The sequence below is a fragment of the Cheilinus undulatus genome, linkage group 12, assembly GCF_018320785.1.
Source record: "Cheilinus undulatus linkage group 12, ASM1832078v1, whole genome shotgun sequence".
NCBI classification, from domain to species: domain Eukaryota; kingdom Metazoa; phylum Chordata; class Actinopteri; order Labriformes; family Labridae; genus Cheilinus; species Cheilinus undulatus.
In genome coordinates, this window is record NC_054876.1 from 34,057,073 (window position 1) to 34,069,838 (window position 12,766).

At 39.4% G+C, this 12,766-nt stretch overlaps 1 protein-coding gene and 1 non-coding gene across 2 annotated transcripts; one reads left to right on the plus strand and one right to left on the minus strand.

Moving 5' to 3' along the window:
- Positions 1-584: 584 nt before the first annotated feature.
- Positions 585-12,349, plus strand: zgc:165604 (uncharacterized protein LOC792578 homolog). The gene is made up of 7 exons (XM_041800551.1): positions 585-648; positions 2,802-2,956; positions 4,927-4,993; positions 5,703-5,834; positions 9,361-9,516; positions 11,924-12,046; positions 12,141-12,349. Exons 1-7 carry the CDS (start codon positions 585-587, stop codon positions 12,347-12,349), a joined length of 906 nt encoding a protein of 301 aa, XP_041656485.1.
- trnag-ccc lies at positions 5,447-5,517 on the minus strand. The gene has a single exon. It is a non-coding gene; the product is annotated as a tRNA-Gly (tRNA).
- Positions 12,350-12,766: the final 417 nt, after the last annotated feature.

Genomic DNA, 12,766 nt, shown 5'->3' on the forward strand with positions numbered 1-12,766 from the left:
TCTCCCACCCATCGTTCCCCTCTCTCCCCTCCCTAGTTTCTGACTCCAGCCACTGTCCTGTCTCAACAAAGGCATATAAGGCTGAAAATAAAATTTAGAAGAAGAAAAGAAGATCTAAAACTACCATATAAAGCTGTCACATGCTTGGTTCACATGATTTATTTATTTGGAATCATCACAGGAAACCCCACAAAATAAAATGTTTCATATTTATTATATTTATTTTATTCCTTATTGAAATTACAAACAACTGATGCAACAACCTGCTGCATGATGGGATATTCTCTTTAAGTTTTCTATGGAGCAGCTCTAAAATTAATTAAATGACAAGCTCAAAACCCACTTCATCTTAGTGGAGACACTTCTACTGCATATAGAGGGTAGGATTGGACGCATGCAGTCTAAAACCCAGCTATGGTCGCTTTAGTTGAACAAACAGTCAGAGAGGTGAGAGTGAAATAAATGAGGTTGGGGTTGTTTGGTGGCTACGCTCGATACATTAATCACGCATGCCTGCTTTTTTTGGCTGGCAGCTCACACGCCGGTGGAGATGAGGCTGCAGGTCTGTGTGTTTGCTCTCAGCGATGGGCTCGGCTGGAGGATGGATGCTGCTCACCCTGTGTGTGTGTCTCAGCCCTATGAAGAATGGTGAGTGTGTCTGTCTGCTGTCTTAACCTTTCAGTGAGACATGATGAGGAAGAACGTTTGGTTCACACTGCTGCAGCTTCAAGTGACTTCAGGGGAATTACAGTTAGATTCACTTTTACCTGCTTATGTACAACTCTTCACATTGATTTAAGGAAATGAAGCCTATTTTTATTTATTATGAAGGAATGCAGAGAATATTGCCTCAAAAGTAGACTGAAATTACTGTAGATGTGTGTGAGGTTGAGGATGCTGATTGTGCAGTGTGGAAAACAATTTAAGTGTTGCTGCAACTTTCATAGCCATTTAAACTTAGTTTAATATTGTAAAATTAAGGTTCAAAGATTATTTACAATGAAGGGCTTTAACCAAGCTGAGAGTAAATTGCTTCATTAAAATTCAGTTCTTATCTGCTCCAGGGAAAAAAACCCTTTCTCTAAGAACTACATTCAAACTGTCACTGAAAAGCATGCATTACTACAGACAACATAAACGAATGCATTTTTCCACTCTGTTTTCACATTATAACAACTAAATTATACTTGTGCTTTTGAGATCTCAGTTTATCTCTGTCATTATCTCCAGATCAGTGGTAGACTTGGGGTGCTCATGGGGCAGAGTTCAAGAATGATAAAAAGGGAAACTGCTCTATGTGGTGGGACACCAGCTACAGTCCTCTACAGCTGTAGTAAAGTTCACTTAATGTTAACTTAATACTAGGAAACTCTTGGCACTTTAGTATTTTCTCCACTATAAGACACATGTCAGGGAGGGATATTTCTCAAGTTTTGTCTATCAAGAGGATACCAAAGAGAGCAAATTTTCAGATTTTGTCTATTATTAGGCAACAAAGAGGGCAACTCTTCAAATTTTGTCCATAATGGGGCATGAAAAAAGGCAGCTCTATGTATTTTGTCCATTTAGAGGAGACAAAAAAGGCAATTCTTCAAAATATTGTCCAATTAGACTGCATCCAAGAGTGAAATTTGTACTTTCTGTCAACTTGAAGGGGACTGATGAGGGGAACTCTTCAAATTTTGTCCGTATGGAGGACACTGAAGAGGGCAAGTCCTCAAAATTTTTCAATTTAGAGGGCAACAAGGAGGGATATTCATGAATTATGTCAACTTAGAGAATCCTAAGGGAGCACCTCTTTGAATTTTATCCATTTAGAGCACACCAGAAAGGACAATTCTTCCAAATGCCTCCATTTAGACAAACCTAATGAGTGAAATTTGAAATTCTATCAACTTGGAGAACCCTGATGAGAAAAACTCTTTGAATATTGACCATTTAGAGGACACCAAAGAGGGCAACTCATCAAACTGTGTCCAATTAGATCGCAGCCAAAAATGAGATTTGTAAAAGAACCCTGATGAGAGAAGTCATCAAATTTTTGTCCATTTAGAGGGCCCCATGAAAGCATTTTGTCAATTTCAGAATATTTACAAGGCAGTAAAGAGGCATCTAAAAAGGCAACAGTAACAACAGTAGTTTTTCTGTTATAGGCTAATTTCTCAAGATTTACAGAAATTAATTTTCTTTTGAGTAGAACCAATGTTACTATCATGAGCTGGGTTAGCTGGAAATGACTTGTAATCAGTGGAGAACTGTGAAATCAAATGTAGGAATGGAGCTCCACAAAGGTCCTCCTTTTTTAGATTTGAGTCATAAAAAAATCAAAGTATGTAAGTCCTTGCTGATGCTCTGTGTTAAAGAGGCTGTCATTTTACAGACTTGTCCTGTACACAGAGACAATGTCATTTATTGACGGTCCGTTTTCATCCCAGTGAAGTAGGCTGTTTGTTCCACTCAGTCTGTGATCACTTTGGCTTACACTCAAAGCTGTCATGTGTAATTAACAACTAATATGCAAACTGAATTCCCACACACACACACACCACAAAGGCCCCGGGATGACAGGGAGGAGAGGGGAGGAGGGGGGAGTGGAGGGAGAGTTCATTATTTCTGTAATGAAGGAGGAGAAGGGGGAGAGCTGCAGTTTGCACGTCAGCAGGGACAACCAGGGGAGTCAAAACAGAATGAGACAAAACAATTAGAAAATGAAGACATAAATCCATCTCTGAGGGACAGTCTGTATGATGTGTGACAAAGAAAGCTTGTTTCTCTATTTGTTTCTTTGATAATGTACACAGCTGCACTCAGGGTAACCATGAGGGAGTCCAGTCTCAATGTGGTTCAGGGGGATTTTATCGTGCTGCCCTGCTCCTTCTTCACCTCCAGTCCTCTCTCCAGACTCAATGTCATCTGGACTCTGGCTCCTTACTCCAGCCCAGACAGCCCCATACAGGTCAGAGTATCTTTGTCAGGTTTATTGCAAACATCACACATGTTTAAACTGGAAAATAACAAATGTTTGATGAGACAGTCTAATTTCTGAAACACATTAATTATTGTAATCAGAAATGTTTAGGTTGATTTAAGATATCTTTACTTCTATAATCTGTAAGTACTGCCAGTTTTTCATGATCATTATCGCTGCTAATGTTAATATCAGAATGATCAGTCTACATGGCTAGTCCTGCAAATATAATACACTGCTACCCAGGGCCCCCTGTTAGGAGGGGAAAGGGAAAGTTTTGTGGGGCCCAGCAGAATGAGGGGTCCCACAGAGATCAGTAAAAATGGTCCATCCTAAATGAAAGTAAGGCTAATCAAACCCAAACATTTACCATTTCTTATTAAAGCAACAAAATTAGCATTTTATCTATCGTTGCCTGTTTCAAAATGTAAACCACTTCACCTTTTAAGGTGATATGAACTTTTATTTATTTAGAAACATAAACATACTTCATTTTCAACTGCTATAATTACCAGTATCAGGTTTCTACATTTCAGTGTCTTTATAGAAGCTAACACTAATAACAGTCTACTATCAAACATTGATACTATTCTCAGGGAGGCGTCTGTACATTTTAAACAGTTTCATTGGAAGTTTGGAAGGACATTTTTTATCTATTTTCATGGGAATTTCTTTGGATATTTGGGGAATTTTATTTGGAATTTTTCAGGCACTTTCATGTAAATTTAGAAAGTGTGTTATAATTTTGGGGAATTTACTTTGAATTTTCATGGAAGTTGAGAAATGTATCCTTTTTTTTTTTTTTTTTTTTTTTTGCATTTTTGGAGAATTTGAATGGGGGTGGTAGCTTTGAAATCTTTGAACATTTTCATGGAAATGTATTTTGTTTTTTGTAGAATTTTTCCACCATTTACATTGAATTTGGGGAAATATATTTGTAATCTTTAGGGAATATGATGACAAATTTTTGGGATTTGCTTGAAAATTTTCAGGAATTTCCATTTTGTTCTCTGGGGGGATTTTTTTTATTGGATAGGCTTTATGAAAACATTTTTTTTTAATAACTACGGGAATAACTGAAGAAATATTAAGGTACTTTTGTGAAATCTGTAAAATATGTATGGTCTAGAATTTTCACAGACGTTTAAGATAAATTCTTTGAATGTTAATCTTTTAAAGCGTGTTACCTCAAAGTAAAGCCATAAAATTATCATTTTTAGGAACTGTGATGTTTATCTAACCTTCTACCAAAATGAAATTTAAAATAAAGAAAAATTGCCATAAAATTTCACATAAACATTTTTTGTATCACATTTGATGAATTAGGAATTTCTGACAATTGTTAATCCTCTGGAGGGTAGTTTTATCATTTATCAGATTGTTAAAGGTTTTTAAGTCAATTATTGATCATGATGATTAGTTAGAGGTCTCACAAAATCGTGTATTAAATATGATAAAATTGGCTTTAAAGGGTCTTTAAATGTCAAGAAATCAAGAATTATAAAAGACTTTTTGTTCATGCTGAGGCTTATCAAGTCTTTGGACATTTGCAGACATTGTGATTCATAAAAACAGATTTCTGTTGAAAGACAAGGCTGTGCTTTCAAACTTATCAGGTTGTTTTAATCCCAAATAAGTGGGAGAAACTAAAAATGTATTCCAAACAAAAGCTCAGGTCTTAAGAGATTGTAATGTAAGGTCTTGAAATAATATAACAAATAGTACAGTCTAGACAAGACTTCTTTGTAAAGTGTCTTGGGATAACTTTGTTTGTGAAGTTGGGGCTGAACAAATAGAGATTGACTGATTGATTAGTTGAAAGATTGAGAGTTGGGCTATTTCTGCCTTGAGCATATATTTGAAAATGCCTTTTTAAAGCTACATAATCAAACCAGCTATTCCAGTAAAGAATGCCTTTTCGAAACATCACATCTAAAACTAGCTGCTTTAACTTCCAGGTGATAGTGTATGACCATGGACAGGTGATTGAAGACCCCTCCCTCATTGGCAGGGTGGGTTTTACAGGTATGAATATTATTTTACCTTTCTTTTAGAAATGCAGTCATGTGCATAAGTTAAACATGTGGGGTGCTAAGAATTCATTTAGGTGGCCCGATGTGCCAGAAATAGAGGGGGTGCAGAGACAAGTTTGACACATGTCAACGCACATGTTGCCTAGCAGCCAAGGTCAAGCTTGACGTCATCTCTTTTGTGTGGGCCTTCTAACCCCTGGTGATAAGCCCTGAGACAGAAGGCAGTTTTCAGGCCCTTGGGACATCCACGACCAGGGGCTACTATCTGCCTGGACAGTTTCCTTGGCTGTGCTTATTCACCACATTCATCCCTTACTCTGCCCCAAAGGAGTGGACAGTATAATATTTTTCAACAGATTTTCCCATGCCACTGGTAAGATAGAAGGATGTACAGAGCATGACTTTATACTACTTTATTAATCCTGAGGGAAATTCAAGAAGGAAGTGCACTGCCCGGGAATCGAACCCGGGTCACAAGAATGGGAATCTTGCGTGATACCACTACACCAGCGGTGCCTTAATAATGACAGTCCTCCTTGTTGCCTGATGCTGCCTTCAGGCAGACTTACTTTCTACATCTATGCCCTACTTCAGCCTCAGTTTTTAGCCCAAACATGCCGAAAAGTTCTGAACAGTACTATAAGTTCTCATAAGTGTTTTAGAGAAGATAAAAAGTATATTTTCATGCTAACTACTTACAGGTATTCCCTGGAGTGCTGACATTGTGCTGAATGACACACGTGTGTCAGATGCTGGGATTTATCGCTGCATGGTCAACAACCCTCCAGAGACAGCAGATCCTGGGATAGGAGAGCTGGAGCTTAGTGTGCTGGGTGAGTGTAGCCTTCTGGTGGGATTTACAAGAGAAGGCCACTGCAGTTGTTTTTGAACTTATATGAATCATGGATAAATCAGTGTAATCCTTAACAAAGTTTTCATTGTAATACTTAAAACAAGGAACGCTTACATCAAAGTTTCAGGAGCAGGACCACACCTCAACCTGGCCTCTCCTCATGTTTCCATAAATTCAAACCCAACTGTCTTCCCTATGTTCTAGCATTCTGCTTCCCTTATATGCCTGTTTTTTCTCCGTCTCGCCTTCCTGTCTCTCCTTCCTCCGGTCCAAAGGGTCAGAGGAGGTTTGTTTTGCCCCAGAGCAGCAGCGAATCCCCAAGAAGCTTTATGAACTGATGTCATTGAGACATTAAAATGTCATAAATACATGTCAAATTGCATCAAGCCAATGTTGCAGTCCTTGCTTGCGAAGTAAATTCACAAGGATATCTGTAATGGAGTCTCTTTTCTTGTAAAACAAAGTAAGGCTTAAAGGGTGAAAAAAGTATATCCAAGCCATGCTTGAAGCACTTTCATGGTCTTTTGGTTTAGACCGAAAATCCATTGAACAAACTGGTATTTAATGTATGTGTTCAGAGTGCCAAAAGAATAAATCCTCCTCACTGTGCTAAACTACATTTCCCTCTAGCACCACCATGAGGTCCATATCTTGTCATCTCAAAAATTGATTATATAGATTTCCATTAGACTAGATATGTTAGTTTCCTGCATGTAAAGAAGCTGCTGCAACGTCACGTTGTCATATTCATGGCATGTGAGATTGAGGATGAAGCAGAGGTCTGAAGGATTAGCCTTTTTATCAATGGTAAATGTTAAACACAGTCACAATCACAGAAAATGAGTGGAAAAGAAGATAATCACAAGCAAAAAAGAGTATGAAGCAGCTTCTTATGTCTATGAAGTTTACACTGGTAGTACACTAGTTGTAGGCTACATCATCAGTCCTGTCCACTCACATGCCGTATTACCTGCTGCAGTCACACAAAAGCGAGGCCCTCATACAATAATCTGTAATCTGATAATTCTAATTTGTTACGTTTTTTAATCCATTCTTAGTACATTGATTTGGAAATGATTGCCAAACCTTTGGGAAAAATGGATTTACAGTTACTTGACTGAGAAGGCTCTGCTCAAAAGATGCTTTCTGGGTTAGTCAAGCAGCATGCTTTGACTTTCCAGGGAGCCGTAGCTAGAAACCCCCACACACTTATGACAGTGCATATTGAATACAATGAAATCAGTTCAAAAGCAATTAATCCATATGAGAGTGTGGCAAGCTTTAAGCTATGAAGGAGGAGGCTGGGGGGGAGGAGGTGAAGCTTTGCCAGCAGCAGCAGCAGCAGCATGTTGCATCAGCATTGATGCAAGCAGGGATAAGTATGTCATGTTTCAATACACAGCTGTGTTGAGAGAAAGAGCTGTGATTAGCTGTGGAAGCTTGGAGGCAATAATAATTGGGATCAGCTGACCGTCAGCTGATCATGGCTGAGCCTATGACTACCGTGTCCTGCATGAACCAATGCTAGGCTTCATTAAATCTAGTTTATGAATACTGGGTTTTTTGTTAACGTGAAGTAGAAGAATGATCCAAACCCTGCTCTTACATGGTGAAACAACCATAGATCTCAGACTGGCCCTCTTGCAGACTGTTACTGTGAAATGCCATATCTGTCAGAACAGAAGTGCTGTAATTTGCTGGTACAACTTAAAACATATTTCCAGTGTTTAGATTCAAAATGTAACTTTATTCATAGACAAAGTCTGGCAGTTACAAATCAATGAAATAAACTAATCACAAACATTACAGACTAGGAAACATTTCATAAATTAAACATAGAAAAAGGTCAGAGGCCTGGTAAATTATGTATGGACCTGTTTAAGAAGTAGATGGTGGCTCACTTTAGCTTTGTTAGCTTTAGCTAAAGCTATTATAGCTACACTAGCTACGTTATCAACGTTACTACATAATCCAATGTTGTTACATTAGCTTTAGCAGTGTGAGCTTTAGTAAACATAGTTAAAGCTAGCATAGCAATGTATTTACTTAGCTGCTTTATTAGCTTAGTTTTAACTACAGTATATTAGATATGGAGCTACATTAGCTATGGTGATAGAGTAGCTACAGAGCTCACGTAGCTAACGTTAGCTCCATAACTTCTTTAGTATAGATATCCATGAGCTTCATCAGCTTGCTTGAGCTATGTTAGCTACAGAGCCACATAAGTTAGAATGTTTTCATGGAGGACAAGCTTTTCTCCCTGTTGGCAGACTTTTTACTCTGCTTTATTTAATGTTTGGTAATCATTTTTTGCAAGTCAAGTTTTTTACTTTTAACTTTCTTAACCTAACCCTTACCCTGACCCTGTGGTTTTTCAAACTTTTTTGCCCAAGGCACACCTGACATCGATCGAAAATCTCAAGGCACTCCACATTCATATCCATGCAGAATTGCTTCTTTTGAACTTGTTAAGGCCATTCTATATTTTTAGTAGTAATGTATAGTTGTACTAATTCTGAAGGCACACCTAAATGTGCCGAAAGGCATTTATTATTGGAGAACCACCTTCCTAACCTAACTGAAAGTTTAATCTGATTTTGTTTTAAATGTTTTAGTGTGTATTTCCATTCTGTCAGATGCGGCGTCTCTGAGAGCTATGGTCTTCAAGCTAGACAACTCGACAACCTGGGCATACAGTACTCTGTGCTTAAAAAAAAAAAAAATCATTGAATAAACCGGCCAAAATGCCTCTGCTGCTTTTACACTAAAAAATAAATCTCTGTTATCTTGTAACAGAATATAATCACACTAAACATCTTTGTTGTTGGATTGACGGATAACAAAGCCAATTTGACTGTGCCTGCCTCTGGTTGACACTGAATCATCCTGTAAATACATGTTTATGTTAGCCCTTGTGAACATCTGCATAACTACACACAAGTGAGTGTATGTCAGTGCTTACAAAAATCTCTGTTGGACACGTATGTCTGCTTTGTGAACGCACTATGATCTACTGATCGCAGGACTCTATTTGTAATGTTCTTTGCTCTTGTGCACCTGTAAAGCACATTGAATCGCCTAGTGTCTGAAAGGTGCTATATAAATAAACTTGCCTAGCCTTGTTATTGTACATTTTACTCGGAGGCTGGCTGGAAAAGGTCCAGATAGTGTCACAGTGAGAAAAACAGCAGTTTGCATTCACACATGCATTTATAGAGATTTGTGCATGTGTTCAAAAGGCTTTTGATTTATCAGAGCTCTACTGTGCCTCAGAGTTGTTTATATGGTGCCACATTTAGACTTAGTTTAGTCATGAAGTAAAATGGTTGGTTTTGTTGATATAGTCTGTAATTTTCATATTCTCATCTCATCCAGAGGCTTTTAAGAAGGAAAAAACAAACAGAAATCAAATCGTTTTATTAATGAACAGTAAAATGATCATACAGTATGCATGTGTGGGTGATCCACAGCAGTTGCACTGATAATTGTCTCCAATTGTTTTATAGTTCCACCATCACTGCCTGAGTGTCAGTGGGACGGAGATGTTGACATGGGAGGAAGTGTCACGCTGTCGTGCTCGGTGGCCGAGGGAATCCCCACTCCTGAGATTCAGTGGGAAAAACTCAGTCCAGAGGAAATTACACTTCCTGTCAACATGGATGGTCAGTCTCCCTCCATCTCACTGTGATAAAGCTCTGTGATAACCATGACAAGCTGACGTGATTTCCAGCAAAGTACTCTCCTCCTTGACTTTTCCAAATCAAATGAAAAAATAAGGGTATTCTTAGCTTGTATTTAACACATTAAACACATGCTAACATCAAACCAATAACAGGGAATAATCAGGTAAAGGTAGTAAACTGATCTGACAAGTTTCCATGCAATTCAGTAGTGTGTTACAGGATAAAAAAGCTTGTTAACATGATCCAGTAGTTGGATTTCTCTCCACAAGTCTGATCTGAGGACAGGTCCCTGCACATTTGGTCAGGTCCCCTGTGTTGTTATTTAGACCTGATGATTTTAAGAAAAGAACAAGAAAATAATAGCAATGTTGGAACAACAATTTCATCTGAGAAAACAGCAACCTTTTTGTTGTATTTTTTCATGCACTCAAAAACAGGGTTTTAACAGGTTCCAGTGTGTGAGAACGTTTTTAAGCACCACAGGTTTTGTTGTCTTGTAAACTGGCGATATGAAAACAGACACACAGTTGTGCATCACGACTCCAGTCAGCAAGTGTGACTGTAACAATAACAGGGGACTGGTGAGTTTTGTGTTTGTTCTGCTCAAACACAGTCAACGGGGTCAGCTGTACAAGCAACTCCACCTCATCATCTATCAACCCAAATGTTCATGTATTAGCCGTTTTTTGTATGCTTACACCACAGGCTTACACCTTATCACTGCAAGGAAGCATTTGTGCACATGGATGTGTTATTACATTATAAATTTGCACTGACACCTGCTGGCCTGGCATGCACACTACAGCATTTTTCATTTTTTTATGGATGTGTTTGCATGCTGGTTTTTGTTTTGTTTAGTTTTGTTTTCAAAATGTCATCTGTTTTTTCTTGTAACTGAAAAAAATCTGTTTTCAGTTGATTGTTTCCATGTAGAGGTGGGCCAAATACGAAGTAGTGAGCACTCACAGACACTTTATTTAAAGGAGCAGTTAAATGTTGTTAATGACATGCAGAGACCATTCATCCATTATCTTTACTTCTTATCCCATTTGGGGTCACAGGGGCATATCTCAGCTGCCATTGGGTGAGAGGCTAACCTGGCATGCCAGATGGATTAGCTTCACACATCCATCTGGTAAACCACTCATAGTCAGCGTTTAAGAAAAGGGCAGAGCCTTTGAAAAAAAAACTGGGAGGGTGATTGGATGAACATTCTGCCTGTCACATTTTTACAGGCCACTCACACCTACGGCAAATTTAGAGTCACCAGTTAACTTAATGAGATGTCTTTGGTGGGAGGAAGCCGGAGTACCTGGACAGAACCCACGCATGCTCATAGAGAACATGCAAACCCGGCACAGAAAGGTCGCAAAAGGCAGCGTACCTTTAGCTAACTATGTGTTGAAATCATGTTACCACTGTAGCTTTAAATGCGTAGTGTGTCAATGTTACAGTGTTAAAATGTAATTTAGCACACATTTTTGTCCAAAGCGATGTACATCTGAGAGTAACTACAATATAAGCAAAGCTCTGGACAGGAGGAAACATCAGTAAGTGCCACAAAGTGCTTAAAATCCAATCTGACAAAGGTCCTGCCATGCAGTGCTAGAGGCTATGTACATGGTGTATAGAAGCTTTGTTTGTTTTTAATGATAAACATCAGCAATGAAACAACCAATCAGTGACATGAGACTTGTCTTCACCAACAAGTAATGACCAAGGTACCAAGTGCTGAGTCACTCACAAAGAGCTGGGCACAAAAACCCCCAGAGGTACACTGGGACAGTGTGAGCCAAAGGACTCATTCTACCACTGGAGACAACAGAGGAGAAGAGTCTAGCTAAGTGCATAGTGTTCTCTAAAGAGGCGGATCTTTCTCTTGAAAGTCGAGAGGGACTCTGCGGGTCAAATGGAGTTGGGTAATTCATTCCACCATCGAGGCAAAACAAAGGAGAAGAGTTGGACCAAGGGGCCTAGTGTGATGGAAGTATTAGGCGCTTTTCACTGGTCAAGCATAGTGGGTGATAAGGACTGGAGACCTGGATGAGGGATTCCAGGTAAACAGGAGAAGTTTTAATTACTGCTTTGTAGGCAGTGATTAGAGTTTTGAATTTGATCTGAAGCCAGAGTAGAGTGATGAACAGGAGTGGCATGAGCTATCTTAGGTTGGTTGAAGACCAGATGAGCTGCTGTGTTCTGGATCATCTGCACAAGAGTCTGTACCAGGATCTGTGTTGCATGCTCTGTCAGGCTGGGTCTGATTCTCTTGATGTTATAAAGGGTAAATCAAGGTCACATGAACCTTGAAGGTTAGCTGGTAGCTAGTTATTATTTTTTTTAATTAGTGTCCTGACTGTCTCTTCCTTTTATTCTTCCTCTTGTTCAGGAGATATGTCAGGCTCTGTCCAAATCGCCAATGCGTCATCTCAGACATCTGGGCTGTATCGCTGCTCTGCCACAAACCTCCTGGGAACAGAGAATTGCTATGTCAACCTGTCTATCTACAGCAGTGAGTGTCTCCCCACCCATACAGCTGTCTTCCTGCTCAGCAGCCAATGTGTTGATTTCCTCCCTGATATCCGTCTCCCTCTCTCTGCCTGCAGCTCCAGACAGTTCCTCCGGCATGCTGCAGGGTGTGCTGCTCACCTTGTCCATGAGCCTGCTGCTGCTGGCGCTGCTGGTGCTCGTGTTATGGCTCCATCGCACAGGGCAGGACGGGAGGAGGTGGGGGGAGCCGAAAGAAGAGGAGGAGGATGAGTGTTACAATGAGATACGGTACACTCCGTCTCTGATGAAGCGTTCGTTTGTGTGATCTCTCATCAGCCGCAGGAATTAAAGAGGAAGAAGAAGTAATTCTGAAAATCAGCCATCAAAAAAGACTGCAGAGTCCATATTTCACCTCTTTTTTTGTACTGCCTGGTCAGAACTCCCTATAAAGCATTAAAATGGTGGAATGAATGCACAGCTTTCTTGTTTGTGTGTTATTTTGCCTAAAAGAAGGATCTACATGAGACTTACCTCACTGCAGATGAGTAAGCTTCCCTCAAACTCTCACAGGACTTTAAACATACATGATAAAACAAACATCAGACATCTTTATAATCATCTCTCTAGGAATGTAAACAGTTTGATATAAGCCACACGGCTAACCTCAGGCACTCGAACTGGAGCCAAGAATGAACTCAGTAGCCCCTTCATTAGACTACACCTGTTCAACTGCTTATGACCA